General features: G+C 45.0%; 1 protein-coding gene and 1 pseudogene across 1 annotated transcript; both read left to right on the top strand.

Moving 5' to 3' along the window:
• The first annotated feature begins 652 nt into the window (after window positions 1–652).
• On the top strand, window positions 653–13941 carry LOC130385441 (sialoadhesin-like; annotated as a pseudogene).
• A 4613-nt stretch (window positions 13942–18554) lies between these two features.
• Window positions 18555–21693, top strand: LOC130385442 (protein asteroid homolog 1-like). Its single transcript, XM_056593944.1, has 4 exons — window positions 18555–20018; window positions 20730–20940; window positions 21122–21266; window positions 21384–21693. The coding sequence occupies exons 1-4, from the start codon at window positions 18774–18776 to the stop codon at window positions 21691–21693; spliced, it is 1911 nt and encodes a 636-aa protein (XP_056449919.1). The 5' UTR covers window positions 18555–18773.
• The last annotated feature ends 5391 nt before the right edge of the window (window positions 21694–27084 follow it).

Here is a 27084-nt window from a genome sequence, read left to right on the forward strand (position 1 = left end):
TGACACTTTGTGGATCATCGCTCATCTGTTGAACACACACACATTGTTTGTCTCATCTGTCGAACGCACACATTGTTGTTCATGGCTCATCTGTCGAACGCACACACTTTGTTGAGTTGTGATATCTAGGGTCTCTGATATTTAACTACTAAGAAAAATTATTCTTACAGCTAATTTTGTCCCATTTGTTTTTTGTATGTCATGTACATGAGAGAGAAGTGCAGATATATATAGTCTTTAAAGCGATGTGAACTGAGGTTAGTGGTTATTGCAGAGAAAATCTAAAAGGAGGAAGTAAAATGTGAAGACTATTACTGTAGCCTTTCACAATCAGCCAATCACCCCAGGAACTGGAACACCTGGATCTGGTCCTCCAACTTCATGATGAAGAGCTAATGGTACTGGTCTCTCTGTACTGGTATGGTCTCTCTGTACTGGTACGGTCTCTCTGTACTGGTACGGTCTCTGGTCAACCTGGGATACCCAGTGCCAAGAACACACACTATCAGTGTGATTAACACACATGGATAGAGAGACATCGGTCAGGGACACATTCACACACACTCACATACACCCCCCCACACACACACACACACACACACACACACACACACATACACAATACACACACAATACAAAATACAGACATTCATACATACACAGTACATACATATTTACGAACACACACACACCTGTGGTCAAACCTCCTGCTCTCGGTCTCGCGTCTGAACTGTTTCCTGAAGACTATTAATATTCTCTCTCTTTATAGCTCCTTTGTTGAGCGCACACTCTTTGTGGTTGATGTCTCTTCTGTTAAACGCACACACTTTGTTGAGATTTGATATCTAGGGTCTCCGATATATAACTACTTCTTACAGCTCATTTTGTCCCATTTGGTCGTTTTTTATAGTAACACCATTGTTGATTGTATGTCATGTAAATGAGAGAGGAAGAAGGGAAGCTATATATGGTCTATAAAGCATTGTGAAGGGAGGTTAGTGGCTATTGCAGAGAATATCTAAAAGGAGGAAGCTACATGTGAAGACTATTACTGTAGCCTTTCACAATCAGCCAATCAGCCCTCCCCCTGTCCAAGTGGCGTTAATAACCGACACAGAGAGGCAGCTACGGAGCAGATGAAGATGAATCCATGGACCCTCTCTGTGCTCCTGCTGCTAGCTGGTAAGCTGTAATGCTTCTTCTGTTTACTACTGGGAACGTGTCCGTACACAAACTGGGTCCAGCTGGCCTGCTGGCTCAACCTAGAGCTCTTTTTAGAGTCTAAGAGGACCTCAACTCTACCACTAAACACAGATAAAGAAGGACACTTTGATCAGTTTATCGTTCCATATGTTATCATAATAATAATAATAATAATAATAAGGCATTGTTTTCTTAATGGACCTCACCCCAAGAGCTTTCATAACATAAAAGAAAAAAAACTTGATATATAAAGTGTGAAATTAGATACGATATTATATAATTCATTATGCTTTATGATATGATATCAAATATTATATAATATGATATAAAACCAAACAGATTCCAATACCAACGTCCCACCCTGACCTTCTCAGAGCGTCTTTACCATCAACCAGTCGCTCTCATTCTCACCATAACGGTGAAAAGCTCAACTTGGAGAGAGTGTAACCGGTACCTGGTGTCTTTTAATGAACACTGTTACTAGTTTACAATCAATAATCAATATATGGGCTAGACTACCAGAAGATTCTAAGGTTTGTTAAGGAGAGATATGGTAACTGTCTGCACCAGAAATGACACACTGAAACAAGAGATATATATTTCAAAGGTAAGAGAATTTTCAAAGCTGTTTTTTTCTCTCTTACCTTTTGGTTTTATTTATTTAAGTAGGAAAAATGATAAACGGAAACAATCATACTTAAATTGATTTAAAATAAAATGTGGAAAAGATTAAAATGATCACAAATACCTTTCTTATTTACACTCTTATTTTAGGTCACCAAAAGATTCAACCCTTTCAAATAAAACTTAACCAGGTTTCAAAATACCTCTGAATACTTAAAACATCCCTAAATAACACATTTCAATTACTCTAATAAAACACAGTAAAAATATTAGATCAGCCTATTTATAATATCTAAATAATTCAGTCTCTTCCCTACACTGCTGCAGAAACGATTAGTATTTGCCTTATTGTTCGTGGTCCAATAGGATCGCTCTGATGGGGTAGCTCGCCAGTCTGCACACCGCTGCGGGACCATAGGGAGGGCGAGCAGGATACAGACGTTCCAGGGTTCAATATCAAGGGTTTCGATTTACTGCACAGGCTTTTCGGGACTTTTAGTGGCGTGGGAATCTCTGTTCTTTAGGTTACAATTAAAAAACGGTAGTCTATCGTCGAATCTCATCTGTGGCTCGTCCCGAAAAGGACGAATCTGCGTAACTGCTATCTGCTGACGCTAAAAAGAGGCGGGTCTAATTTCTGATTGGCTAACTAAGCCAAACCAGTTGCCATGCGACTTTGTTGAGTTACAGGTGGTTTAACAAATCACACCATACTATTTAGATTCAATAATTTAAATGCATTCATTTGCAATATTTTCCCCAATATATATCTTTATCTCATTCTGTGGCACTATTTAGAACGACAATACACAAGCCATGTATTTCTTACTGGTTAGTAACAAACTTTTAAAAGGGGTTGTGATTTAAATCGAATTAAATAAAACGGTGTCATGTAACCCTGGGTTACATCCTCCCCTCCTGAACTTATAAACGTCCCGTTGCATCTAAGTGTGTGACTGGTCACTTAAGGTGGGATTCTCGGGCAAGCTGAAATGGGGACTGATAGCCGAATTAGGGCCATTTAATGAGGCAGTGAAGGCTACACTAAGGCTCTGCAACAGTGTCTGGATGACTAGAGTCAGAGGGTTCCCAAGCTCACGATAGTGTAGTCTGTCTGGCTGTGCTGGGTTCGACCTGAGGGAACGTCCGGCTTCACTTCATTGGGCTGATCATTCTTCCTTTCAATGTTGCTTGGAGGGGTTTCAGCGTCACACTCAGTCACATGAACAGGCAGAGTTATTTTTACTTTGTTTGAAGCAAATTCTGGAAGTTTGGGAGATTCTTGAATCACAGTTCTCTGTTCAGACACTCCCTCAGAAACTTCAGGTGAACCTGCACTTGCAGGTTTGGCTTCAGGTGAGTTCTCTTTTTCAGGTTCCACTTCACGTAGGTTCTCTCTTTCAGGTTTCACTTCAGGTAAGTGGTCTCGTGCAGGTTCAACTGGAACAGGGTGCATCTCGACTGGCACAACTACATTGTGCGGCGTCTCATGGGTTGATTTCCTCTCTCCCAACTGCACTGGTCCTGTGTTTGACAGGATCCTGGTTTCAAACTCCACTCTCATTCTGGTAGTGTCGTGATGCACTGCCTCATCCTCTGAATCCGAGAAATATGTTGTATCCACAGGGTCTTCAGCATTTTGGATGTCAATGCTTCTCCGTGTTCGAGGCCTGCGGACTGCTTTTGGTGTAACTGGTTCATCAGGCATGGACACAGGTAGGAAACCACAGGGTAACAACAAGTCACGGTGCAAGGTCCGGAGAGGCCCATCTTTGTTCTCTGGTCTGACCGTGTACACAGGGAGGTCACCAGCTCGTGTGACCACTACATGCACATCAGACTCCCATTTGTCAGCTAACTTGTGTTTCCCTCTTATCCTTACGTTTCGCACCAGAACACGGTCACCAGTTTCAAGAGTTGAATCAACGACTCTTTTGTCAAATCTCAGTTTGTTACGGTCTGCTGTCTTTAAGGTGTTCTTGGTGGCAACTTTGTAGCTTTCCTCCAACCGACTTCTTAGATCGTGCACGTATTGGGAATGTGGCTTGGGTGGCTTGATGGCTGGTAGCCCAAAAGCTAGGTCGACTGGTAGACGAGGTTGTCTCCCGAACATGAGTTCATATGGGGCGAATCCAGTCACATCGTTCTTTGTGCAATTGTACGCATGTACCATCGGCTTAACAAAATCCTTCCAGTGTGACTTGTTCTTGGAGTGTCCTATTGAAACGCTCCACTGGGTTTCCTCTTGGATGGTATGGCGTTGTCCTTGTCTTATGAATACCTGCGAGGCGGCACAGTTCTTTGATCGTGTGTGACTCAAAATCTTGCCCTTGATCGCTGGGGAGTCTTTCAGGGAAACCATAGTGAACCAGGAAGTTATCCCATAGGCACTTGGCTACTGTTTGAGCTTTTTGATTTGGAGTAGGGACTGCAACGGCGTACTTGGTGAAATGGTCTGTGATCACAGGAATGTCTTTGGTGTTGCTTTGGTCTGGTTCCAAGGAAAGGAAATCCATGCAGACCAGTTCCAAGGGTCTACTGGTTCTGATGTTCACTTGGGGGGCTGCTTTTTCTTGGGGTGTTTTCCTGCGAACACAGCGTTCACACGTCTTTATCTTTTCCTCCACATCCATGGACATTCTTGGCCAATAGAACCTGGATCTTACGAGGTCGATGGTTCGCTCTATACCTAAATGGCCTAAGTCATCGTGTAGACTTTTTAACACTGTAGCCCTTAGATCTTTAGGGAGTGCCAGTTGATATATTATATCCCCTTGGTCTTGTCTTCTCCTGTTTAGTACTCCATTTCTCATCTCCAACCTGTTCCATTCTCGTAACCAGAGACCAATGTCAGGAAGTTCTCTTCTTAGGTTAGGAGAAGGCTTCTCTTTGGACTGCAGGTGCTCTATGACTGCCCTAAGGTCTGGGTCTGTCCATTGCTGCTCCATCAAGTCATCTTCAGACAGGTGAGGGATTAGAGGGAGGCCGTGGTCATTCTCTGTTAGGAAACCATTTGGTAGAGCATCAGAGTGGAGAGCAAGGGATTCAACTAAGGTTACAGATGGGAGTGAGAATCGGGGGTCTGCATTGGGGTTGTGGACATGATGTCGTTCACAGATGGCACTCACCGCTTTTGGAAGAACCAACTCTGTATGTTCTGGATCTGTCAGATGGTGAAGTGTAAACTGCTTGATTCTCTCCCTTTCTTTCTGTGACATTAGGTCATCTGTGAGCTCGCCATGAGGGCGTCGAGAAAGTCCATCTGCATCTTGGTTCTGTTTGCCTGCTCTGTTCTGGAGCTTAAACGAGTAGGTTGACAGATTTGACAGCCACCTGTAGCTTGTGGCGTCCAGTTTGGCCGATGTCAAGATGTAAGTAAGGGGGTTACTGTCTGTTATAACTGTGAACTCTGTCCCATACAAGTAGTCGCTGAATTTTGCAGTGACAGCCCATTTAAGGGCTAGGAATTCAAGCTTGTGAGCAGGATATTTGGCTTCGCTCTTGGTGAGCCCTCTACTTGCAAAGGCTATGGCTCTTTTCCTCCCATCTTGCTCTTCATACAATGCAGCGCCCAGACCAGTGGTACTGGCGTCTGTATGCAATATGTAGGGGGTTTTGGGGTCTGCGAAACCTAAAACAGGAGCAGAGGTGAGCTTTTCAGTCAGGGTCTCGAATGCTTGTTGACAGGACACTGTCCATCTTTCCCCGAAAGACTCTTTTGGATGGAAGTACGGACCGCTCTTCTCCTTTACTTTGCTGCTGCTACTGCTTTTCCAGAGAGGGGGGTACCCTGAGGTGAGATCATTTAGAGGTTTAGTGATCTTTGAGTAGTCTTGAATAAACCTTCGGTAGTATCCAGAGAATCCAAGAAAGGATCTTAACTCTTTGAGGTTCTTGGGCCTTGGCCAGGTTTTTAAGGCTTCAATCTTCCCTGGATCTGTCTCAACTCCATTTTGTGACACAATGTGGCCCAGATATTTGACAGACGTTTGGAAAAACAGCATTTTTCTGGAGACAGTTTCAGTCCATACTCTTTCAGACGTTCAAGGACTTCTCGCAGCCGGATTTCATGCTCCTCTAGAGTGTTCGAGAAGACTATGACGTCGTCAATGAAGACCAACACTTCCTTCCTGTTGAGATCACCCATACACCTCTCCATTAGTCTTTGGAATGAGCTGGGCGCATTTGTTATCCCTTGTGGCATTCGGTTGAACTCCCAGAATCCGAGAGGGCACACGAATGACGTTTTCTGCTTGTCAGCCTCTTCCATCTCGATCTGGTAATAGCCCGACTTCAGGTCAAGGACTGAGAACCACTTTGAGCCAGTCATTACTGAGAAAACTTCTTCCAGATTGGGCAATGCGTATGCGTCTTTTATTGTCTGGGAGTTGAGCTTCCTGAAGTCAATGCACAGGCGTACTGAGTTGTTCTTCTTTCGAACTACCACTATGGGTGTGCAAAGGGGGATTCTGATTCGCGGATGATGCCGGCTGTTAGCAATTCTTGAAGGTGCTTTCGCACTGCATCCACATCCTGCCGGTGAATTGGTCTGGCTCTATGTTTGAAAGGAGTCTCATCACTTAATTTGATGTGATGCTTCACTTTATCTGTATGACCAAAGTCAAGGTCATTTTGAGCAAAGACTTCAGGCATGGAGTTCAACAGCTATGTAACTTTGTCTTTCCATTCAGGTGGCACAGGAGAGTCACCAAAATCAAACTCCATCTTGGAGTGGGCAGATTCTGAAATGCTTTGATAGGAATTACTTGGGCTCGTGTTTTGCTCTTTTGCTATTATTTGTTGGATAGCATGGACCTCAGCTAGCACAGTCTTTGGAGGAATCACTATGTCATTCTTTGTCTCGTTCTTTATCAGGACTGGTAGGTGAAAGGATCGTTTAGCAAGTAGGGTGTGTAAGCAGCTAGCCACCAGCAAGCCATTGGGCAGCGAGGACTGTGACGGCGGTTCCACGGTGACCCATTGTTCTGTGTGAGCTCTGTTCACATGGATTAGGCCATCTAGGACCACTGTGCAGCCTGCTGGAACGATTTTGGGTGTGTTTCCCATAACCTTCACCCATCCAATGGCATCAGTACTTGCTTGCTTCTGTCTCACTTCAAGAATCTTTATAACAGCTTTGTAACCATCAAGTGCTGACTGAGGGCGGCCAATGTTCTTCTCAGTATAGCTTGAGTAGAGGACATCTAGTGAGTTGGTACCAATGAGGATCTGGGGCATGTTAGTCATATCTGGAACCACTAGCGCCAATGTTGGCACTTCAGTTTCAGTACCTAGAAACTCTTTGGGGAAGGTCAGACTCAGCTCTACATATCCAAGGTAAGGCACAGCTTGTCCATTTGCTCCTTCAACCTCCAGCAGGTCATTCAGCGGTTTCATTTGATAGTTTAATAATTGCTTCTGGTAGAATGACAGGGGGATTGTGGTGACTTGAGATCCGGTGTCTATCAGACAATTGACTTCCTTTCCTCCAATAATAATCTGAGCTGTGCACTTTGTTCCCACGAGCCCCTTTGGCAGTTCGATGAATGATGGTTCATGTTGAGCAGAGTTGTTAGTGACTTTTCCAATTTTCTTTGGGCGCTTTTCTCTCCTGAAAGTCTCAGTTTGCCCTTCAACAGCGACTTTCAGCAGTTTAACTGATCCCACTTGAGTTGCTTGTCTTTACACTGACGCCTCTTTTCTTCAACGAGGGCAGTATTTGGTTCACGTTCACAGCTTGGTGCAATATGCCCATCTTCACCACAACGGAAACAGTACCGAGGGCGGTTTGATGCCAGTCCACTAATGCTGCGCTGCTCTGCTGTTCTCTGGTATGTGTTTTTGGTCATGTGAGGACTCTGCACTCCACGCGTGGGGATTTGACTTTGGAGCTCAGCGATCTGTCTCTTTAAAGTAGTCATTTCAACTTCGGGACTGTCGATTTCACCTTTTTGAGGAGTAATGTTCATTGATGCGACTTGAGCTTTGATTTCTTTGACTTGTCTCTTTAATTCATTGATCTCCACTGATTCAGGATAGCTTGTCTTGTTATTTGGTTGAGGAGGTGATTTCAGAGTAGAAACTAGGGATTGAAGATCCACAATTTGTCTTTTTAATGCATCAGTCTCAGCGACCGCAGCATCAGAGTATTCACTGGAGTTAACAGCTTGGCGGTGTGTTGCAGCTCCTGGCTTGAATGGCACAGGAACTTGCTTTTGTAGACCAAGGTGTCTCCTCATCCGATCTTCCTTTGAGGCGTGTCTGTCCTCCTCCATCCTGATAAGGAACACCAGCTCGGCGAAAGGAGGAGGTTGTGTTTTTTTCAGTTCCAATTGAAGGTCTTTAATCAAATCATGGTTCCAACAGCCTCTGCAGAATTGTTTCAGAAGGCTGCGATTCCTTTCCCCTTCTGCAATGCCACTTCTTCTGATTGCTGTACTCAGGATAACTTGCAATCTGTGTAGGTAGCTTGATGGCTTCTCACCATCGTTCTGCAGAGTGCTCATGAACTTGGCAACCAGGTCGTCTCCATCTTCCACTGAGCCGTAGACTGAGTCGAGGAGCTCAAGATACTCTGAGGGTGAGGCGTGAGGAGTGAGCTGCCTGATAACATCTGTGGCCGGAGGCAGTAAACTGTGTAATATTTTCTGTGTTCTGTGTAAGTCAGAGATGGATGGATCAGTCATCAAAAATTCAACACTTGCACGCCAGGTATCATAGTCTGGTTCACTGTTTGGACGTGGGCTTTTCCCTGAGAAGACTCGAAGGTGGAATGACACTTTCTGGTGTGACGTGGCAACATCAATCTTTACAACGTGTTCAACAATCATCTTTTGGACATTGGGGGGGATTACATCACTCACAGTGAAAACCGGGTGGGTCTTGGCAGCAGCATCTCCTCCTGCTAAGTTGTGGTGTGCAGTGTTCATTTCTGGTCCCTTGGCCAGGTTTGTAGAATCTGGGTTCCACAAGTGAGAAGCCTGTGGTGAAAGTGCAGGGGAGCTTGTCTCTCCCTGTGTGATCATCTTCTTAAGCTCCTCCTGGAGCATATCTTGAAAAGATCTCCCACTTGCTCTAGCAATGTTTTGCAAAGCTTCAAGATATCCCTCGGTGGCGCTACTACTGGCATCAAGTGTGGTGACACTTTCTAGAGCCTGCACTGTGAGCATGACTTCTGCGTCATGGGGGGTCTTGTAAATTAAGGGCAGTAGAGGTCTTAATGTTAGCATGGCAGAGCTCTCTTGAAACTCAATTATCACATGGTGATGGAATTTAGAGGTTGGATCATCAATAACCAAGTGGCGATTTATGGGGCCATGAGTCTCTAAATCTTCTTCAACTTGTTTATCTAAGTTAGTATTTGTGATGCCACTAATAATGACTGAGTGTGGGACATTTACTTTTTCAGTGTTCACTATTTCCATTTTAAGTTTTGAAAATAAAACAGTTTTTCTTTTAGCGTTTGGTCACTCTTGGTACAAACACGATATCTCTCCTGGCTAGCTCGCCAAAGTTTATGTAACCGGTACCTGTTGTCTTTTAATGAACACTGTTACTAGTTTACAATCAATAATCAATATATGGGCTAGACTACCAGAAGATTCTAAGGTTTGTTAAGGAGAGATATGGTAACTGTCTGCACCAGAAATGACACACTGAAACAAGAGATATATATTTCAAAGGTAAGAGAATTTTCAAAGCTGTTTTTTTCTCTCTTACCTTTTGGTTTTATTTATTTAAGTAGGAAAAATGATAAACGGAAACAATTATACCTAAATTGATTTAAAATAAAATGTGGAAAAAATTAAAATGATCACAAATACCTTTCTTATTTACACTCTTATTTTAGGTCACCAAAAGAGTCAAGCCTTTCAAATAAAACTTAACCAGGTTTCAAAATACCTCTGAATACTTAAAACATCCCTAAATAACACATTTCAATTACACTAATAAAACACAGTAAAAATATTAGATCAGCCTACTTACAATATCTAAATAATTCAGTCTCTTGTCCCTACACTGCTGCAGAAACGATTAGAATTTGCCTTATTGTTCGTGGTCCAATAGGATCGCTCTGATGGGGTAGCTCGCCAGTCTGCACACCGCTGCGGGACCATAGGGAGGGCGAGCAGGATACAGACGTTCCAGGGTTCAATATCAAGGGTTTCGATTTACTGCACAGGCTTTTCGGGACTTTTAGTGGCGTGGGAATCTCTGTTCTTTAGGTTACAATTAAAAAACGGTAGTCTATCGTCGAATCTCATCTGTGGCTCGTCCCGAAAAGGACGAATCTGCGTAACTGCTATCTGCTGACGCTAAAAAGAGGCGGGTCTAATTTCTGATTGGCTAACTAAGCCAAACCAGTTGCCATGCGACTTTGTTGAGTTACAGGTGGTTTAACAAATCACACCATACTATTTAGATTCAATAATTTAAATGCATTCATTTGCAATATTTTCCCAATATATATCTTTATCTCATTCTGTGGCACTATTTAGAACGACATTACACAAGCCATGTATTTCTTACTGGTTAGTAACAAACTTTTAAAAGGGGTTGTGATTTAAATCGAATTAAATGAAACAGTGTCATGTAACCCTGGGTTACAAGAGCATGACCTCATGTGAGACCCTCCCTTAGAACCGGGCTCCCTGTTGTGACCCCGACTGTCTGCTTCCTCCAGGGCCGCTGGGGGCGGACCCTGACTGGCACGTGGAGTACCCTGACTCCTTCTGCGTGGTGGAGGGCTCCACCGCCACCATCCCCTGCAGCTTCACCCACCCCGCGGTGCTCCGAGTGGAGCGGGTGGTCTGGTGCCCCGATCTGCCACCTCACCACCCCCAACGTGTACGACAGCAGCAACATCCGGGCCGACAGCAGGTTCCAGTACCTGGGGGACCTCGTCGGGAACTGCACCTTAAAGATCACCAAGACGGTGAAACAGGACGCTGGAACGTACCACTTCCGCTTCGAGACGGCGGGTACACCGGAGGCGGCGGGTACACCGGACTTAGAGGAGTCAGTGTCAGAGTCACTGGTAAGTATTACTTCTAGTACTGTTAATAGTTCGTTTTACATCTAGTACTGTTACTAGGGTCGGGGTTACCTCTACTGCTGTCCCTTTGGATCAAAGGGACTCGATCACAAAGAGCTTGATCAGGAACAGCCAGGGAAGTTGGCCCAAACAACAGATTGAAGGACTCCTTGTGTCTGCAAACTGACAGTGGTAAATAGTTGATTATAAGTGAAGACCACTTCAACTTCAGGGTAAATGTTGTCATTCTGTCCAGTTGTAAAGAACGTCCGTCTCACTGTGTCTTCAACAGATGGAGAGGATGTGAAGGTCAGAAGCTCCGTCACTGACCATGTGGTGAAAGAGGGCGGTCAGGTCACACTCACCTGTACCTCAGCCTGCTCCTTCCACCAATTGGACGTCCACTGGTACAGAAATGGCCACGCCCTACCAGAGACAGGCCCCGCCCTCCACCTCAGCTCTCTGACCAATGAAGATACAGGGAATTACACCTGCTCTCTGGACTCCAGTGGGCAGAACACCTCTGCGCCTTGGTGTCTATTGGTGGGGGAAGATGAAGGTGAGCCCCTCTGTGTTCACTAATGTCATGAGGGTGGTCCCTCATCTGTAATGTAGTGTATTATAGTCTTACATTATCTAATATAGTCTATTATAGTCCGACATTATTTAATTTAGGAAAGTCTATTATGACTAACATTTTCTAATCTAATATAGCCTATTATAGTCCAACATTATATAATCTAATAAAGTATATTTTAGTCTAACATTATCCACTTGAATATTTCACAATCACTCGCCGAGAGCTACAATTATTCACCTCAGGCTCCGTGAATATTGGAGAATAGCCCTGTTCCCCACTATTCACGGAGCCTGAGGTGAATAATTGTTTCGGTATATACTACACGTGAACACTCCATATAATAAACAAGATAACCCTTTTTGTCTGGATTTATTTGTTTTTATTAGCGGCATATTTGCTTTTTATTAGCGTGACGAGACGACCGTCACACGCTCTGAAAACAATATCCCGAGTTTGAGATCTCAATCATGGGATATTGCCCAAAATCCCGAGATAGCGAACCAATCAAATTGCGCCATATTAGGAGGTTCACGTGTAGCATATACTAAAGCCTATTATATTCTAACATTATCTGATCTAATATAGTATATTAGTCTCGTACTGTCACTAGTCAGTGTTACTTCTAGTTCTGACACTAGTCAGTGTTACATCTAGTACGGTTACTAGTCAGTGTTACTTCTAGTTCTGACACTAGTTTTAGCAAGCTGTCCAGTTGAAAAGAACGTCTGTCTCAGTGTGTCTTCAACAGTTTGTGTTAACTAATGCACATGAGGGTGGTCCCTCATCTAATGTAATATAGTCTATTATAGTCCAACATTATCTAATATAATATATTTTTACGATAGTCTAACATTATCTAATGTATTAAAGTCTATTATAGTCTAACATTATCTAATCTAATCAATAGTCTGACATTATCTTATTTATTAAAGTATATTATGTCTGACAGTATCTAATCTAATTAGCCTATAGTCTAACATTATATAATCTTACAAAGTATATTATATTCTAACATTATCTAATCTAATATTTAACAATTATTCGCCGAAGGCTCCGTGAATAGTGGGGGATAGGCTATTCCCAACGTCCGTCTCACTGTGTCTTCAACAGATGGAGAGGTTGTGAAGGTCAGAAGCTCCGTCACTGACCATGTGGTGAAAGAGGGCGGTCAGGTCACACTCACCTGTACCTCAGCCTGCTCCTTCCACCAATTAGACGTCCACTGGTACAGAAATGGCCACGCCCTATTAGAGAAAGGCCCCGCCCTCCACTTCAGCAATCTGACCAATAACAACACAGGGGATTACACCTGCTCTCTGGACTCCAGTGGGCAGAAAACCTCTGCGCCTTGGAGTCTGGTCGTGATGGAAAGTGAGCTCCTCTTTGTTCACTAATGTCAGGGTGGTCCCTCATCTAATGTAATATAATGTATGATAGTCTAACATTATCTCTTAATAAATGCTATTTTAGTCAGTCATTTTCTAATATAGTCTCTTGTAGTCTAACATTATCTAATCGAATATAGTCTAACATTATCTAATCTAATAGTCTAACGTTATCTAATTTAATATAGTCTAACGTTATCTAATTAAATTTAATTGCATCTAAAATAAAGTCATTTTATAGGTAATCTAAAGTAATTGTTTCTGAAATGATGTAATCTAATCTAATCAAACTGTATCCAACACATTATATAATGTAAAGTAATCTTACTGTTATTAACAAAGTGATCTAAACTAATCTAATTGTATCTGACATGAATGCGTTCTTTTACAAAAAAAGGCAGGTTTGACTGGCTCCTGACGGTGTCGGTGGTGTTGAAGGTGCTGTGGGCTGTGTTCCTTCTCCTCCTGGCTGGGCTGGTCTCCGCTAAAAAGTACTCGAGCACTACTAATCTGTTCAACTAGGCGTAGGGAATGGAGCCCACTGTGGAGCTCACCGGGAGAGATTGCAATTACCACTTATCATCATAAGTCGCCAAACGGAACAGAACTGAAATCTTCGAAAAATGTCCACTTTGATCTTAAAGTGGAAGATTAATGACCTGCCACCAGGTGTGGCATGTGTTTAGATGAGCAACGTTTGCTACAGTCCAGTGGGTAGGCTGGTAGACCCAAAAGAAGCACCACACACACACACGCACACCCACACACCTGAACCCTGATATTCAAGAGCACCTGAAGGGTCAGAGTAGAGTTGATTATGGCGTAGACTCGCAACAACGTAGGGTTTTAAATCTGTTTTTCAATATAATTTATTATTTGAGTAACTGACAGAATGGCATAGAATACTATGTTGAGATCAAAATAGACACACTAAGATGTTTAAAACAAAAACAGTTTCACCGGTTCACTAGTTCAGTGGCACCTAAAGCCTACTAGTGAAATGATGAAGGGAATCTGAGGTTTGCTGGTCTGCTTCTGGGTGACAGGTCAGCCCCTGGACCGGAACATGAGATCGTCTACATCGAGGTCGTTGGCTGAACCAAACTCAAGCAGCGACTCCTCTTCCTCCTCCGGCGATGACCGAGATAAGGGAACACTGACGTCATCATCTCTGTTGTCGGTCAGTCTTATTGGTTGAGTCTTGTTCTTTTCAGTTTATATTTCTGATTGTAACATTTCTGATGATTTCTGTGTTTTATGCATTTGAGTTTTCTTTCTTTATTGTATGTTGTTGTTTATTCTGAATATACTCAAGGTTGTCTGAATAACGGCGAGGTTTGCAAAAACTGGTTCTTCTCCATTCTGGTCCTGATGACTAGGCTATGTTTAAAAAAAATACTTCTCAATTTAGTTTCTTGATGGCAAGGCGGCTCAGTCTTTCATGAGCCTTTTCTTCTTCTGTTAGCTTACAGTATTTATACAATCATATCTTTACAGTCTATGGGTCATGTAGGCTTGCAATAAGATCTGTCATGTTCTTATCATCGATGGTTGCTGTGTTAAAGTGAAGCCATTTTAAATACTGATAAAGTTAATGGGGGGCAGATAATCACCCTCACCACTGTGGAGCTAATATAAGAAGGGGGAAGTATAATTCACTGAAACTCAGCAGGAACTTTGTCTGCTGCCATGTGTGTCGAAGTCCTCTCTTCTCCGAATACTATTATTAAGATAGCAGAAGTCACATAGAATTGAATTAAAGTCTTTTTGTGAAGCATAACCCAATTTAGACACACAACATGCTTTTTGGGAACTGTATTAGACCTTTCAAGTAGGCTATTCAACTATAAAAGTTTAATTATTACCTTATTTAGGGTGACCAGATTTGAGTTTGTGAAAAAGAGGACACTTCGTCGCGGGGGGGGGGGGGGGGGGGGGGCGAAAACATGGGTATTTTTTCTTTAGTTCGTCCGTGAACTTACATTTACGTTTAGGCATGGCTGCAGACAGTGGCGATCCTAGGTCCAATTTGCGCCCCGGGCAAGATTGTTGGGGGGGGGGGGGGGGGGGGGGGGGGGGGCCTACGTTTGTATCGTCAGCCTACGTACTTCAGTGGGGGTTTCATTCCGTCTATACACGGCACCTTCTCAACGAGCACATGAGATCGGTCGCCCAATGACAGACTCTCTCTACAGTCAGCTCGCGCAAGAAGGTGGAACGTAAGGGAGATACCATTTCCAGAACTTGGAAGGCCGTAATAACCATAGACATATACAATGGTAATAACTAGTAGGTTATGTGAAAGACCCAGAAACACAAATATGCGACGAGGCAAAAAAAAAAAAAAAGATAATAATAACAATAATATATATATTTTATTTTTTTTGCGACGAGGCAAAATACCGGACGTTTTTGGAATCCCTGCCGGACGCATTTTTTAGGTCTCGAAAAGAGGACATGTCCGGGAAAAAGAGGACGTCTGGTCACCCTACCTTATTCTGAAAATGCAGTGTTTTCATTTGGATACAGCTGTTAGTTAGCCTAATGCTAACAGCTAATAGGCTAACTGAAATAAAACCATGCCAATCTCTAGGTGTAGTGAAGGGCATTTGATGTGGGACTATTTTAATTCCAAAGGCTGAGGAAACTTAATCAGGATGCATAGTATCCTGGATCCATGAAATAATATATATATATACTACAGCCCTAATATATATATATATATATATATATTAGGGCTGTCAAGCGATTAAAATATTTAATCACGATTAATCGCATTAATGCCATAGTTAACTCGCGATTAATAGTAAAAAAAATTCTATGCTAAATATCCTTTGAATTCTTTGTCCCATTCATTTTTCTCATTTTAAAGCTCTTATCAACATGGAGAAGTGCATCGGCTTGCCCTGTGCAAATGTTTTTTTATTGATAACAACATTGGCATATACTGATCAAAACAGGACGGTACAAAAAAAAAAACTATAATGCAATTAAACGATGAACATACAAAGATATGCCTTGAACATAGCTTACTGCTTCTTTGTTTTGAGCCCAAAAAAAAAAAAAAAAGTTGTTAAAATTGTTTTTACTATGCACTTATTTACTACAATTCATGATATAAATCAATAAACTCAACCACGGTTTCCTGAGCTGCATGAGGAGGCTCCAATCGCTCAGAGAAAGGAGAATAGATGTACTCCTCCCGACCGACGCAGGGAGGAGAACCAAACGGTTGGCTCAAACCGGCAGGAGCAATCTGACTAATCAAAGAAAAACATGTGAGGGGATCTCAATCAAACACAAAAAAAGAACACACCATTGGGAAGCTTAATGTTCGATTCATTCAACATTGAACAACTCTGCAGGACATTTTGAGGCAGACCGGTTAGTGGAGACCAGAAAGGGCGAGACTAGGCTGAGAGCAGCTGCTATTCCCACCATCCCTGTGCATCGTCCTCAAACACAGGAGGGCCCCTACACCCCCATGCACCCCAGGACCTGTAACCATGGAGACCATATCCTGACCACAGCTGTAGCGTTAAAGTGCTGGGCTGAAAACCCGGTACAGTAAGAACGCCGCCCTCTGTCCTACCTGACTACAGCGGGGCTCCTGGAGCAAGTTGATCATCGGTTTGACCTCATGCCATCAGATAACAGCCGTCCTCAGGCTCAAGATGGAGGAGTACCACAAGGACCTTTCTCCAGGACATCGTTTCGTGGGATGATGATTGGTCCAAAAGGGGGTTGGAAGCCTGTTCAAACAAGGCTGATAATGGCAGCATCCCTTTTTGCCTCAGGAGTTGCTGATACGAGGAGACTGGTTTGTGCAGGCCTGCATTAACTGCCATTGGGCCCTGGGGCTGAGGTGGTCGACCCCCTGTAAGACCCCCTGAGAGGGGGTCTTACAATGAAGATGTGTAAATTATTTTCAGACATTTCGCCGTTGTCGACGGGGTGGGGGGGGGGGGGGTTGGGAACTGGCGGTGTCAAGTGGCCACTGGGCCCAGCTAGTGGCCCAGCTAGTGGCCCAGCTAGTGGCCCAGCTAGTGGCCCCCTTTTTTATTGGCTCATGATAGGCCTCTGATGTCTGTAAGCCCGAAAACAAAAAATCACATTGTCTTGGGCCTATGCCGATCGGGGGGCCTTTCATGACCCAGTATTAAAAATTGCATTAAGGCGGCCTTGGATTTGTGTCAACGTCAAGGTTTACACAAGACTGACTTGAAAATACATTGAGCTGTGAGAGGTCTAAAACTCCTGTCCCATTGCCAGTTGAATTCCATTATGCACTGAGAACCATGTCTGTGGGGCAGTTCCACATGACACATTATTGATACTTTTCCGGAAATCTCACATAGCCTATTCCATAAAGTAGTCTGACCGACGAGACTCAATTCATATACAAATATATGCCTCCTATATTCTGATACTATAACATAAATACACTATGCACACCAGATCATTACCGTGGATTTCATGGCAAGTGAAAACTACAGAGAACTAAGGAGCCAGTCCCAGTGCAGGTGTTTGCATGTGTGTGTGTTTGCATGCGTTGGTGTGTGTGTGTGTGTGTGTGTGTGTGTGTGTGTGTGTGTGTGTGTGTGTGTGTGTGTGTGTGTGTGTGTGTGTGTGTGTGTGTGTGTGTGTGTGTGTGTGTGTGTGTGTGTGTGTGCAGAAAATCTAAACAGTTGGCAAAGTTCTGCTCCACATCAGCAGTGATAGGCAGCCTGGCAGTGTGGCGCAGGAGATGTTTTTTGTACCCTTGAACAATGACTTATCTTATCTCTGAAATATTTGAATCTTGTCTCTTGTAATATGATTGGTGGATTCAAATAAAGAATTAAATGTGTGTGTGTGTGTGTGTGTGTGTGTGTGTGTGTGTGTGTGTGTGTGTGTGTGTGTGTGTGTGTGTGTGTGTGTGTGTGTGTGTGTGTGTGTACTCCACTATCTGTAGCACCTCCCCCTCTCCGTTGCACCCCGGCCACGCCCGTTTCCTAGGAGACCAGATAGACACGCCCAACATCTAATCAGAAACCAGACCTGCCCTCCACAATGCTGACCCTCAGTCACATCACGACCCACCAAACATTGGCCACTCTTTGGTTGGGTGTTGAGTTTCATCATGTTTTCATGAATCCATCTTGAGTGACTCGTCACGATGAACGAGGAACCTCGTTGAATCGCGGTCCTTGAACTGCGGTCCTGATTCTGCAGTCCTATAACCGTGGTCCTGAATCCGAAGCCTCCTCTATTGAAGGATCCTGGTGCCTTTTGTGGTGATGGTTGTTATAAAATGAACACTAGGCTATAGTGTTAATTTAGCACACGCTAGGCTATAGTGTTCATTTAGCACACGCTATAAGCGTGTGCTAAATGCCCTGAATGTGAATGTAAGGGATGTTGCTAACAGTAATTACTAATAACTGCCATGAACCCAGTCTGATGCCCATTTGGGGCTATCACACATCCTGCTCACTATCATGCCCTTGCCACACCACTTGCTCTTCCTGTCCTTTTTCCTGTGGCCGTCCCTCTTGTGTTTCCCTGTGATGGTTCATACCCCCGGGCTCTGAGTTTAGGAGTGTCCAGGGGCCCCTGAAGGGGTCCGGCTGTGCCATGAAGAAGTCTGACCAACGGGATTCATTCCCTAATATAGGCCCACTGTATAGGGCTACTGATACTGTACACTCACACACATCAGTACAGTAGGCTACACGCTTTCTGCTTCATGGGACCAGGATATGGGGTTGATGATTTGATACCTTTGAAATGTCCGGAAGCGAAACTTATAGAGAACTGAGGAGCCACTCCCAGTGCGGGTGTTTGCATGTTTGTGTTTGCATGTGTTTGTGTGCGTGTGTGTTGGTGTATAAATGAGCTGGAATCCTCTCTAGGTTAGTCCAGTCACCATAGATAGGTGAAGTTAGAACTTGACCAATCAGTCACCATGGGGGTGACGGGCTTGTGGTGGCTGCTGGAGGGAAACGGCCAGATCTACCAGATCTACAAGGACTACCACTTCAGGGACAGCAAGCTAGTGGTGGACGGCAGCAACCTGGCCTACCATCTCTACTTTAGGTACTTCCTGGACCTGAGCCACGGTGGGGAGTACCTGGCCTTCCGAGCTCTGGTTCAGGCTTTCTTCACGATTCTGCACAACTGTGGAATCAAACCTTACGTGGTGATGGATGGAGGCTCGAGCAAAAGCGACAATAAATTGAATAATATCCTGGAAAGGAACAGAGAATTTGTGCGGAGGGCCGATGAAATCGCTCTGAAGGGCAGGAGGGAGGACATCCTTCCCCCCTTTACCCTGTCAGTGTTCGAACAGACGCTGAACGACATGAAGGTGCCGCTGGTCAGGTGCTTCGGAGAGACCGACGGCCAGCTGGCTGCCCTGGCCAGAGAGTGGTGCTGCCCGGTGCTGTCCACAGACACTGACTTCTACATATACGACCTTCCAGAGGGGGTTCTACCTCTGAAACTCTTCCGTTGGGATGGGGTGGAGACGGATTTGGGAGGTTGTTTCATCCCTTGCAAGCGATACACCACGATCAGCTTCTGCACCTTCTTCAACATCGACCCCCAGCTCCTGCCCGTCTTTGCCTCGTTGGCCGAGAACGACGATGTCAACCTCAGAGAAATTAAATGGATCCAATTCCTTCGAGCGGACCACCCTAGGAAGTGTCGCCTGAGGGGCCTCCTGAGCTGGCTCGGAGCCAGGACAGACCAGACGACAGAAGACATCTTGACAGCAGCGATGGATCTCATGCCCGACATGAGTCAACAGGCGCGGACGGAGGTGTGGACGATGGTGAGGATGGCCATGCTGGAGCACCAGCTCCCCAGCTCCTCTCTGCGGGGGTTCTTCAGTGAGGGAACAATTCCGCCGCTGCCCGCTGAGATGTTGAGCTGCGTCCCCGACTGGGTCCGCGCGCCCCTGGCCAGAGGAGAGCTGAGCGGTGATGTGTTGAACGTGCTGGTCGATAGGAGGATGATTTTGGGGATCCAGGCGGAGCTCAGTGACCTACAGAGCTCCAACCTCACCTCGCAGCCCATCCGGCAGGTGCTGTACGGGCTGCTGCTGGGCCTGGGGCAAGGCGCGGTGAGGGAAGTGGACCGGGTCGAACTGGAGGTACAACCGTTGGTCCAAGGAGCCGCTCAGCAGCTGAGACTGGCCACTCTGCCCCAGGTAAGTCTACCGTCTCCTTTAGCCAGTTAACAAATAGGATAATAGATGGACAAAATAGGGATAATAAATGGAGGAGAGAGGTATAAAAGATGGACATCAGGCGGCCAGCATAGGCCTAGTCAGCTCCAAACCAAAAAACGGGCAGGGCTAGGGCTAGGCTAAACCGAGACACTCACAAACATGAAGATATCTTAATTAGGGTTAGGGATTAATACCCCCATATTGTCAACTACTATCTTTCGTGTTCTATCAACACAGTTCATTCCAACTCCTCACTTTAACTGATAACTTCTGCAGTTAACTTCTTTGAGTACTACCTTGGTTTAATAAATATTAACAAGAACAACAACAATGATATCAAAACAGATTCAGGGATAAGAGACAGCAGCCCTTCAAAGGAGAAACAAACCCCCTGAACACATCTTCAAACAAGGCTTTGAGTTTTTTCATTATGTGAAAGGGTAATGGCTTCCCTGCAAGACAGACGGGTAGAACCAGATTAGCAGGCTCCCTAAATACCCATTCAATTCTGTTTCAATAAGCAGAAGACAGGTGTGTCCTGTCAACGTTCAATCAGCAGGGCATCAGGTAGCACTGTCAGACAATGACAGCGGTGTTTAACCAATAGAGGGAGCCATCGAATGCAAAGCAATCTACAATCTGTGTTTTTTTCATCCTTTAAATGGACATGTGTTTTGTTCCCACTTCCAGGCAGACCCCGCTGTGAGGCTGCAGGTGTGTCTGGAGACGCTGGGCGTGGAGGAAGAGACGCTGGAGGGAGTTCCGGCTCACCTGCGCCTCCCAGTGGCTGTGACCCGCTACTGGCTGAGGAGGGCCAGCCCTGAGCCGACGCTCCTCAAAGCTCTGCTGATGGTCATGGTCCAAGGAGAACTGATCCGACAGACAGGAGGGACAACAGGTAGGTAGCACATGATGTAACTTTAATCACTCACTCATTCACTTACTAACTCCTCCCTACCTGTGTGTGTGTATGTCTGTGTGTGTGTGTGTGTGTGTGTGTGTGTGTGTGTGTGTGTGTGTGTGTGTGTGTGCCTGTGTGTGCCTGTGTGTGTGTGTGTGTGCCTGTGTGTATGTCTGTGTAGGTGGGCAGCATTATACCAAACACAGTAAACAGCTTCCAGATGGTGTCGTGGCTCACAGCTTCAACCAATGGCAGGCCTGCCTGTATGACTCCTCCCAGCTCAACCTGCTGCTCTGCAAGCCCCTCCCTGAACCCCTCTTCGCTTGGTGAGACACCCAGACAGTACTGTTTCCAAAGTAACACCATCACCTAGCTAGTCCTGTTTCAATAGTTTTGAGATAAGATAAAACAGTGCTTCATTAATCTTAGACGGGTTTGTCCAGGTTGTACAAGGGCAGGCTGGTGCACCACCGGCAGAAGCTGCTCCAGTGGAGGAAACCAGAGGAGATAGTACAGGACGACCAGTTCAGGAGACTGTACAGGAGCCTCCTGGAAAAAGTGCTCCAGCCAGACCCAGGGGCCAACAGGAGAGCTGGGGGGCCTGAGGCCCAGCTGAGGGCCAGCATGGAGCACCTTCACCTCAACACCCAGGAAGAGGAGGAGGAGGAGGAGGAGCTGGGCGGGGCTGCAGGCCTGGATCAGGGCTCGGATGGGTCTTGGGTGGAGGTTAAAAGCAGGAGGAGGAAGCAGTAGAGGGAGGGGTGGGAGTGAGCAGGAAGGGGTGAGGCTGATCAAAGATTAAAATGACAAAAAAAACATTTGAGGGATCTTAATCAAACACAAACAAAGAACACACCATTGGGAAGCTTAATGTTCGATTCATTAAAAATAACTAAAGTGAAGTCACTCTGCAGGACATTTTGAGGCAGACCGGTTAGTGGAGACCAGAAAGGGCGAGACTAGGCTGAGAGCAGCTGCTATTCCCACCATCCCTTAGCATCGTCCTCAAACACAGGAGGGCCCCTACACCACCACGCACCCCTGGACCTGTAACCATGGAGACCATGTCCTGACCACAGCTGTAGCGTTAAAGTGCTGGGCTGAAATACACGGTGCAGCAAGAACGCTGCCCTCTGTCCTACCTGACTACAGCGGGGCTCCTGGAGCAAGTTGATCAACGGTTTGACCTCATGCCATCAGATAACAGCCGTCCTCAGGCTCAAGATGGAGGAGTACCACAAGGCCATGACCTTTATCCAGGACATCGTCCTTCTGTTTCGTGGGGTGAAGATTGGTCCAAAAGGGGGTTGGAAGCCTGTTCAAACATGGCTGATAATGGCAGCATCCATTTTTGCCTCAGGATTTGCTGATACGAGGAGACAGGTTTGTGCAAACATCAAGGTTTACAAAAGACAGCCTTGAAAATACATTGAGATGTGAGAGGTCTGAAACTCCTGTCCCAATGCAAGGTTGGATTCCATTATGCACAGAGAATCATATCTGTGGGGCAGTTCCATTATTGATACTTTTTCGGAAATCTCAAGTAGCCTATTCCATAAAGTAGTCTGACCGACGAGCCTCAATTCATATACAAATATATGCCTCCTATATTCTGATACTATAACATCAATACACTATGCACACTAGGTCATTACTCTGGATGTCATATCCTGTTGATGTCAGGAAAGTGAAACCTATAGAGAACTAAGGAGTCATTCCCAGTGCAGGTGTTTGCATGTGTGTGTTTGCATGTGTGTTTGTGTGTATGTGTGTGTTTGTGTGCATGTTTATATGTGTGTATTCCACTATCTGCAGCACCTCCCCCTCTCCGTTGCACCCCGGCCACGCCCGTTTCCTAGGAGAGCAGATAGACAAGCCCAACAGCTAATCAGAAACCAGACCTGCCCTCCACAATGCTGACCCTCAGTCACATCACGACCCACCAACATTCCTCTTTGGTTGGGTGTTGAGTTTCATCATGTTTTCATGAATCCATCTTGACTGAGGGACCTTGTTGAATTGCGGTCCTAGACCTGCGGTCCTGATTCTGCAGTCCTATAACTGTGGTCCTGATTCTGCAGTCCTATAACTGTGGTCCTGAATCCGAAGCCTCCTCTATTGAAGGATCCTGGTTCCTTTAGTGGTGATCGTTGTTATAAATGAACACTAGGCTATAGACTTACGTCCATTAGCATCCAACAGACCGTGAAGATATCAGTTATGTTTTGAGATGGTCAATTATGGTTATTCCTATTTCCTACTCAGTGTGACGAGAGCTGAACGCAACAACCTCGTTCCTCCGAACCTCCATTTTGCTAAATAGACGGTGAACTGAAAGAGCTACAGTTCTATGTTTTTATTTGTTTTTCATTAAATTGTTTTAATGCACCGGTAAATACATTCATTGCCAACAACATTTTTACTTGAAAACAATATGATAAATAAATAACATTCTGTATTGGAATCATTCTTACCATTATTTGATTGAGTTATGCCTTGTTAAGAAGGCAGTTTGGAGCCATATAATATATATTATAACAACAATAGTTATCACAGGCGCAGAAAAATTACTAGCCATTCAGTTAGATAAACTGAAGATATTACGTAAGTACAGAACAGGGATGATTAAGAAACAACCTATGGTCACTTTCTTCTGACAAAAATACTTATTGTAAGTCACTTTGGATAAAAGCGTCTGCTAAATGGCCTGAATGTGAATATAAAGGATGTTGCTAACAGTAATTAGTAATAACTGCAATGAACCCAGTCTGATGCCCATTTGGGGCTATCACATATCCTGCTCACTATCATGCCCTTGCCACACCACTTGCTCTTCCTGTCCTTATTACTTTGGCCGTCCCTCTAGTGTTTCACTGTGATGGGTCATACGCCCGGGCTCTGAGTTTAGGAGTGTCCTGGGGCCCCTGAAGGGGTCCGGCCGTACCATGAAGAAGTCTGACCCACGGGATCCATTCCCTAATATAGGCCCACTGTATAGGGCTACTGATACTGTACACTCACACACATCGGTACAGTAGGCTATACGCTTTCTGCTGCATTGCTTCATGGGACCAGGATATGGGGTTGATGATGTGATACCTTTGAAATGTCCAGAAGCGAAACTTACTGAGGAGCCACTCCCAGTGCCGGTGTTTGCATGTTTGTATTTGCATGTGTTTGTGTTGGTGTACAGAGGAGCCGGGATCCTCTCTGGGTGAGTCCAGACACCATAGAAATAAGAACCTATCCAGTCAGCATTGACAGGTGAAGTTAGAGCTTGACCCATCAGTCACTATGGGGATACAAGGCTTGTGGTCGCTGCTGGAAGGAAACAGACAGATCTACCAGGACATCCACTTCAGGGACAGCAAGCTAGTGGTGGACGGCAAAAACTTGGCCCACCTCCTCTACGGAATGGCCAACCTGGAACAGAACAATGGCGGGGAGTACCTGGCCTTCCAGGCACTGATCCAGGCTTTTTTCAGCGTTAAAGGAGACACAGGTACAATATGTATGAACTCTGAATTATTATGGAAATGTTTCTTATTTTGAAAATTATAGGATAACATTTTGATATAGAACAGTGCCATGTCTTCTACTTTCATGATCTCTAAAGATTGAGTAAAGAAGGGATGAGGAGACGGAGAGAAGGGAAAGTGAGAGTACAGAAAGAGGGGACAGGTTTCAGTGTTCCCTAGGAAGGACTTATTGACCTTCAAGAAGGGATAGCATTAAAAACAGCTCCCCATCTATCAGTTGAGGTCCTTGAGCCAAGTCACTTTGATAAGATGAAGGTTGCTCCTGCTCTAAATGTATTCAGTATGGGGCTGATTATGGTTCAACGTTCACGCAACACAATGACCACGCAGACGCTTCAACGCTGTGGTGATCCTTTGTGGCTCTGCGTTAGGTTTTAGTAGGCGGACCAATCACAGCCCTTGATGCTGCCGCCTCGACAGGTTCGAAATTTTGGGAGGCGCACGTTCGGCCCTTGCGGTGGACGCAAGGAGGGTCCGCAAGGACGTAAGGGGTCCGTATCCCCCTCACGTTGAGTGAACGTGGGAGAATAATCAGCCCTAAAGGCAACAAGCGCACTTTGAGATTCTAATACTATAAAGTGCAATGCTAATAATGTATTATAAGTGCTGCGCTGTGATACACGGTGCAGCAATAGAGCAGCACTCTGTCCTACCAACCCAGTCGCCAAGAAAATACGTCCACGGTGTACGTTTCCATGAACACTGGATACGTAGCATTTCAACGTAAAAAATAGCGTGTTATACCTACAGTATCCACGTGTGCCGCTGTGGAGGCGGGTGTCGGGGTTTGGGTTTCATGGCTTTCGCGGCAAATTGTGGCCACGATTGTTTAGGGGGGGGGGGGGGGAGACTGTTGTTGACCGGGGAGGGGGGGGGGGGGGGGGAGACACGTTTGTTGAGGGGGGGGGGGGGGGGACACACGATTGTAGGGGGGGGGGGGGGGGGACCCGTTAGTTGAAGGGGGGGGGGGGGGACACGTTTGTTGAGGGGGGGGGGAGACACGTTTGTAGGGGGGGGGGCACGCTCGACAACGAGAGTTGGTTTTTATTGAACGCTCGACAACGAGAGTTGGTTTTTATTGAACGAGACTTCAACACGGAACAGCTGCACGAAACGATGGTCACGTCACTCTCGGTGTCGACAATAATGAACACACGAACAATGTTAATAGAACAACACACAACCACATAACATCCCGAACCCATTAACCCCACTTAATCCTAACAACAAAACAAGTTAGCAAAAGCCCCATTTGTCAACTGAGAACCCCAATTCCCAGAATCCCCCGCGGCTCCGGAACACGGCGTAGCTTATATTAATCTTTATTATCTGAATGGGAAATGCAATATTTTAGGACAGATACACCATTAAACGCGTTTCTAATGACATTTCTAGCGAGAAATGTACATTTTCCTTACATAATCTTCAGTCAGTGAATGTGTATGATCTTTATTAATCTTTATTATCTGAATGGGAAATGCAATATTTTAGGACCGATTCACCGTTAAACGTGTTTCTAATAACATTTCTAGCGAGAAATATACTTTTTACTTGCATAATCTTCAGTCAGTGATTGTGTCTGATCTTTAGTTTTATAGTTATTAGGATTTGATCGGCTCGCTCACATTCAGGTTGCTTTCGCTAAACTAGCAGCTCACGTGCTTCCTGCGTTTGTGTTATTAAACTGTTACTTTATGTAACTTTTAATGATATCATCTTGTTAGAAACACGTATATCTGAGAGCCAACCCAGTCGCCAAAAGCATACCTACGTTGACAGTGTACGTTTCGTGAGCACTGGATTACGTCGCATTTCAACATAAAATAGCGTGTTATACACACACACACACGCACGCACACGCACAGGCACACACACACACAAGCACACACAAGCACACACACGCACGCACAGACACGCACAGACACACAGACACAGACACAGACACACACACACACACACACGCACACACGCACACGGTGCATTTCGCTGCTAAAACAACAAAAAAAAAATATTCCCTTAAATAGTATTACTTTCAAAACGTTGGCCAAAATGGCCAATAATATCATTTTTTATTTGGGATGCTTCTAGGACATTTTGGGTGGATTTTGAACGGTATGTGGGGGGCACGTTTTTTGCAGGACCTGGCAACCCTGCGCTGTTGCCCGAGATCTGGATCCACCCCGGCGTGGTGCCGTCTCCTTTTGACCTTTTGACCCCAGACTTCTGGGGGAATAGCTGAATCAATTCATTGGTCAATCAGAAGCATGTAAATATCTTCCCGGTAGCGTAAGAGGACGAACAAGGTGTCCTTCAACATCTACGCTTCCAGGCGATTGCAACGGTGCCACACATGAGCATATTCGAACATGTTTAATGGTAGTAATTAGCTGTCGAAATTGGAGGCCTTAATCAATACTGAGCAGCTATTGATTTGCTTCCCGATAAAGATTAGTCACAAATGACATGTTATTTAGCATCTACACGTTGAGCTGAGTCCGATGACACCAAGAACGACACTCTAGCTAATGGTAACATGTATTTTACATGGTACACCTAGGTCTAGGACATGATCTCGGTGTAGCAAGAGGCCGAGCTTGATCTCATT

The sequence above is a fragment of the Gadus chalcogrammus genome, chromosome 7 (assembly GCF_026213295.1).
Source record: "Gadus chalcogrammus isolate NIFS_2021 chromosome 7, NIFS_Gcha_1.0, whole genome shotgun sequence".
Taxonomy (NCBI): domain Eukaryota; kingdom Metazoa; phylum Chordata; class Actinopteri; order Gadiformes; family Gadidae; genus Gadus; species Gadus chalcogrammus.

Excerpts from the sequence above, each read along its gene's own strand:
- LOC130385442 (XM_056593944.1), top strand. The coding sequence starts at position 18,774 with ATGGGGGTGACGGGCTTGTGGTGGCTGCTGGAGGGAAACGGCCAGATC. Across the intron at positions 20,019-20,729 it reads GACTGGCCACTCTGCCCCAG|GCAGACCCCGCTGTGAGGCT; the intron begins GTAAGTCTACCG and ends TCCCACTTCCAG. Across the intron at positions 20,941-21,121 it reads GACAGGAGGGACAACAGGTA|GTGGGCAGCATTATACCAAA; the intron begins GGTAGCACATGA and ends ATGTCTGTGTAG.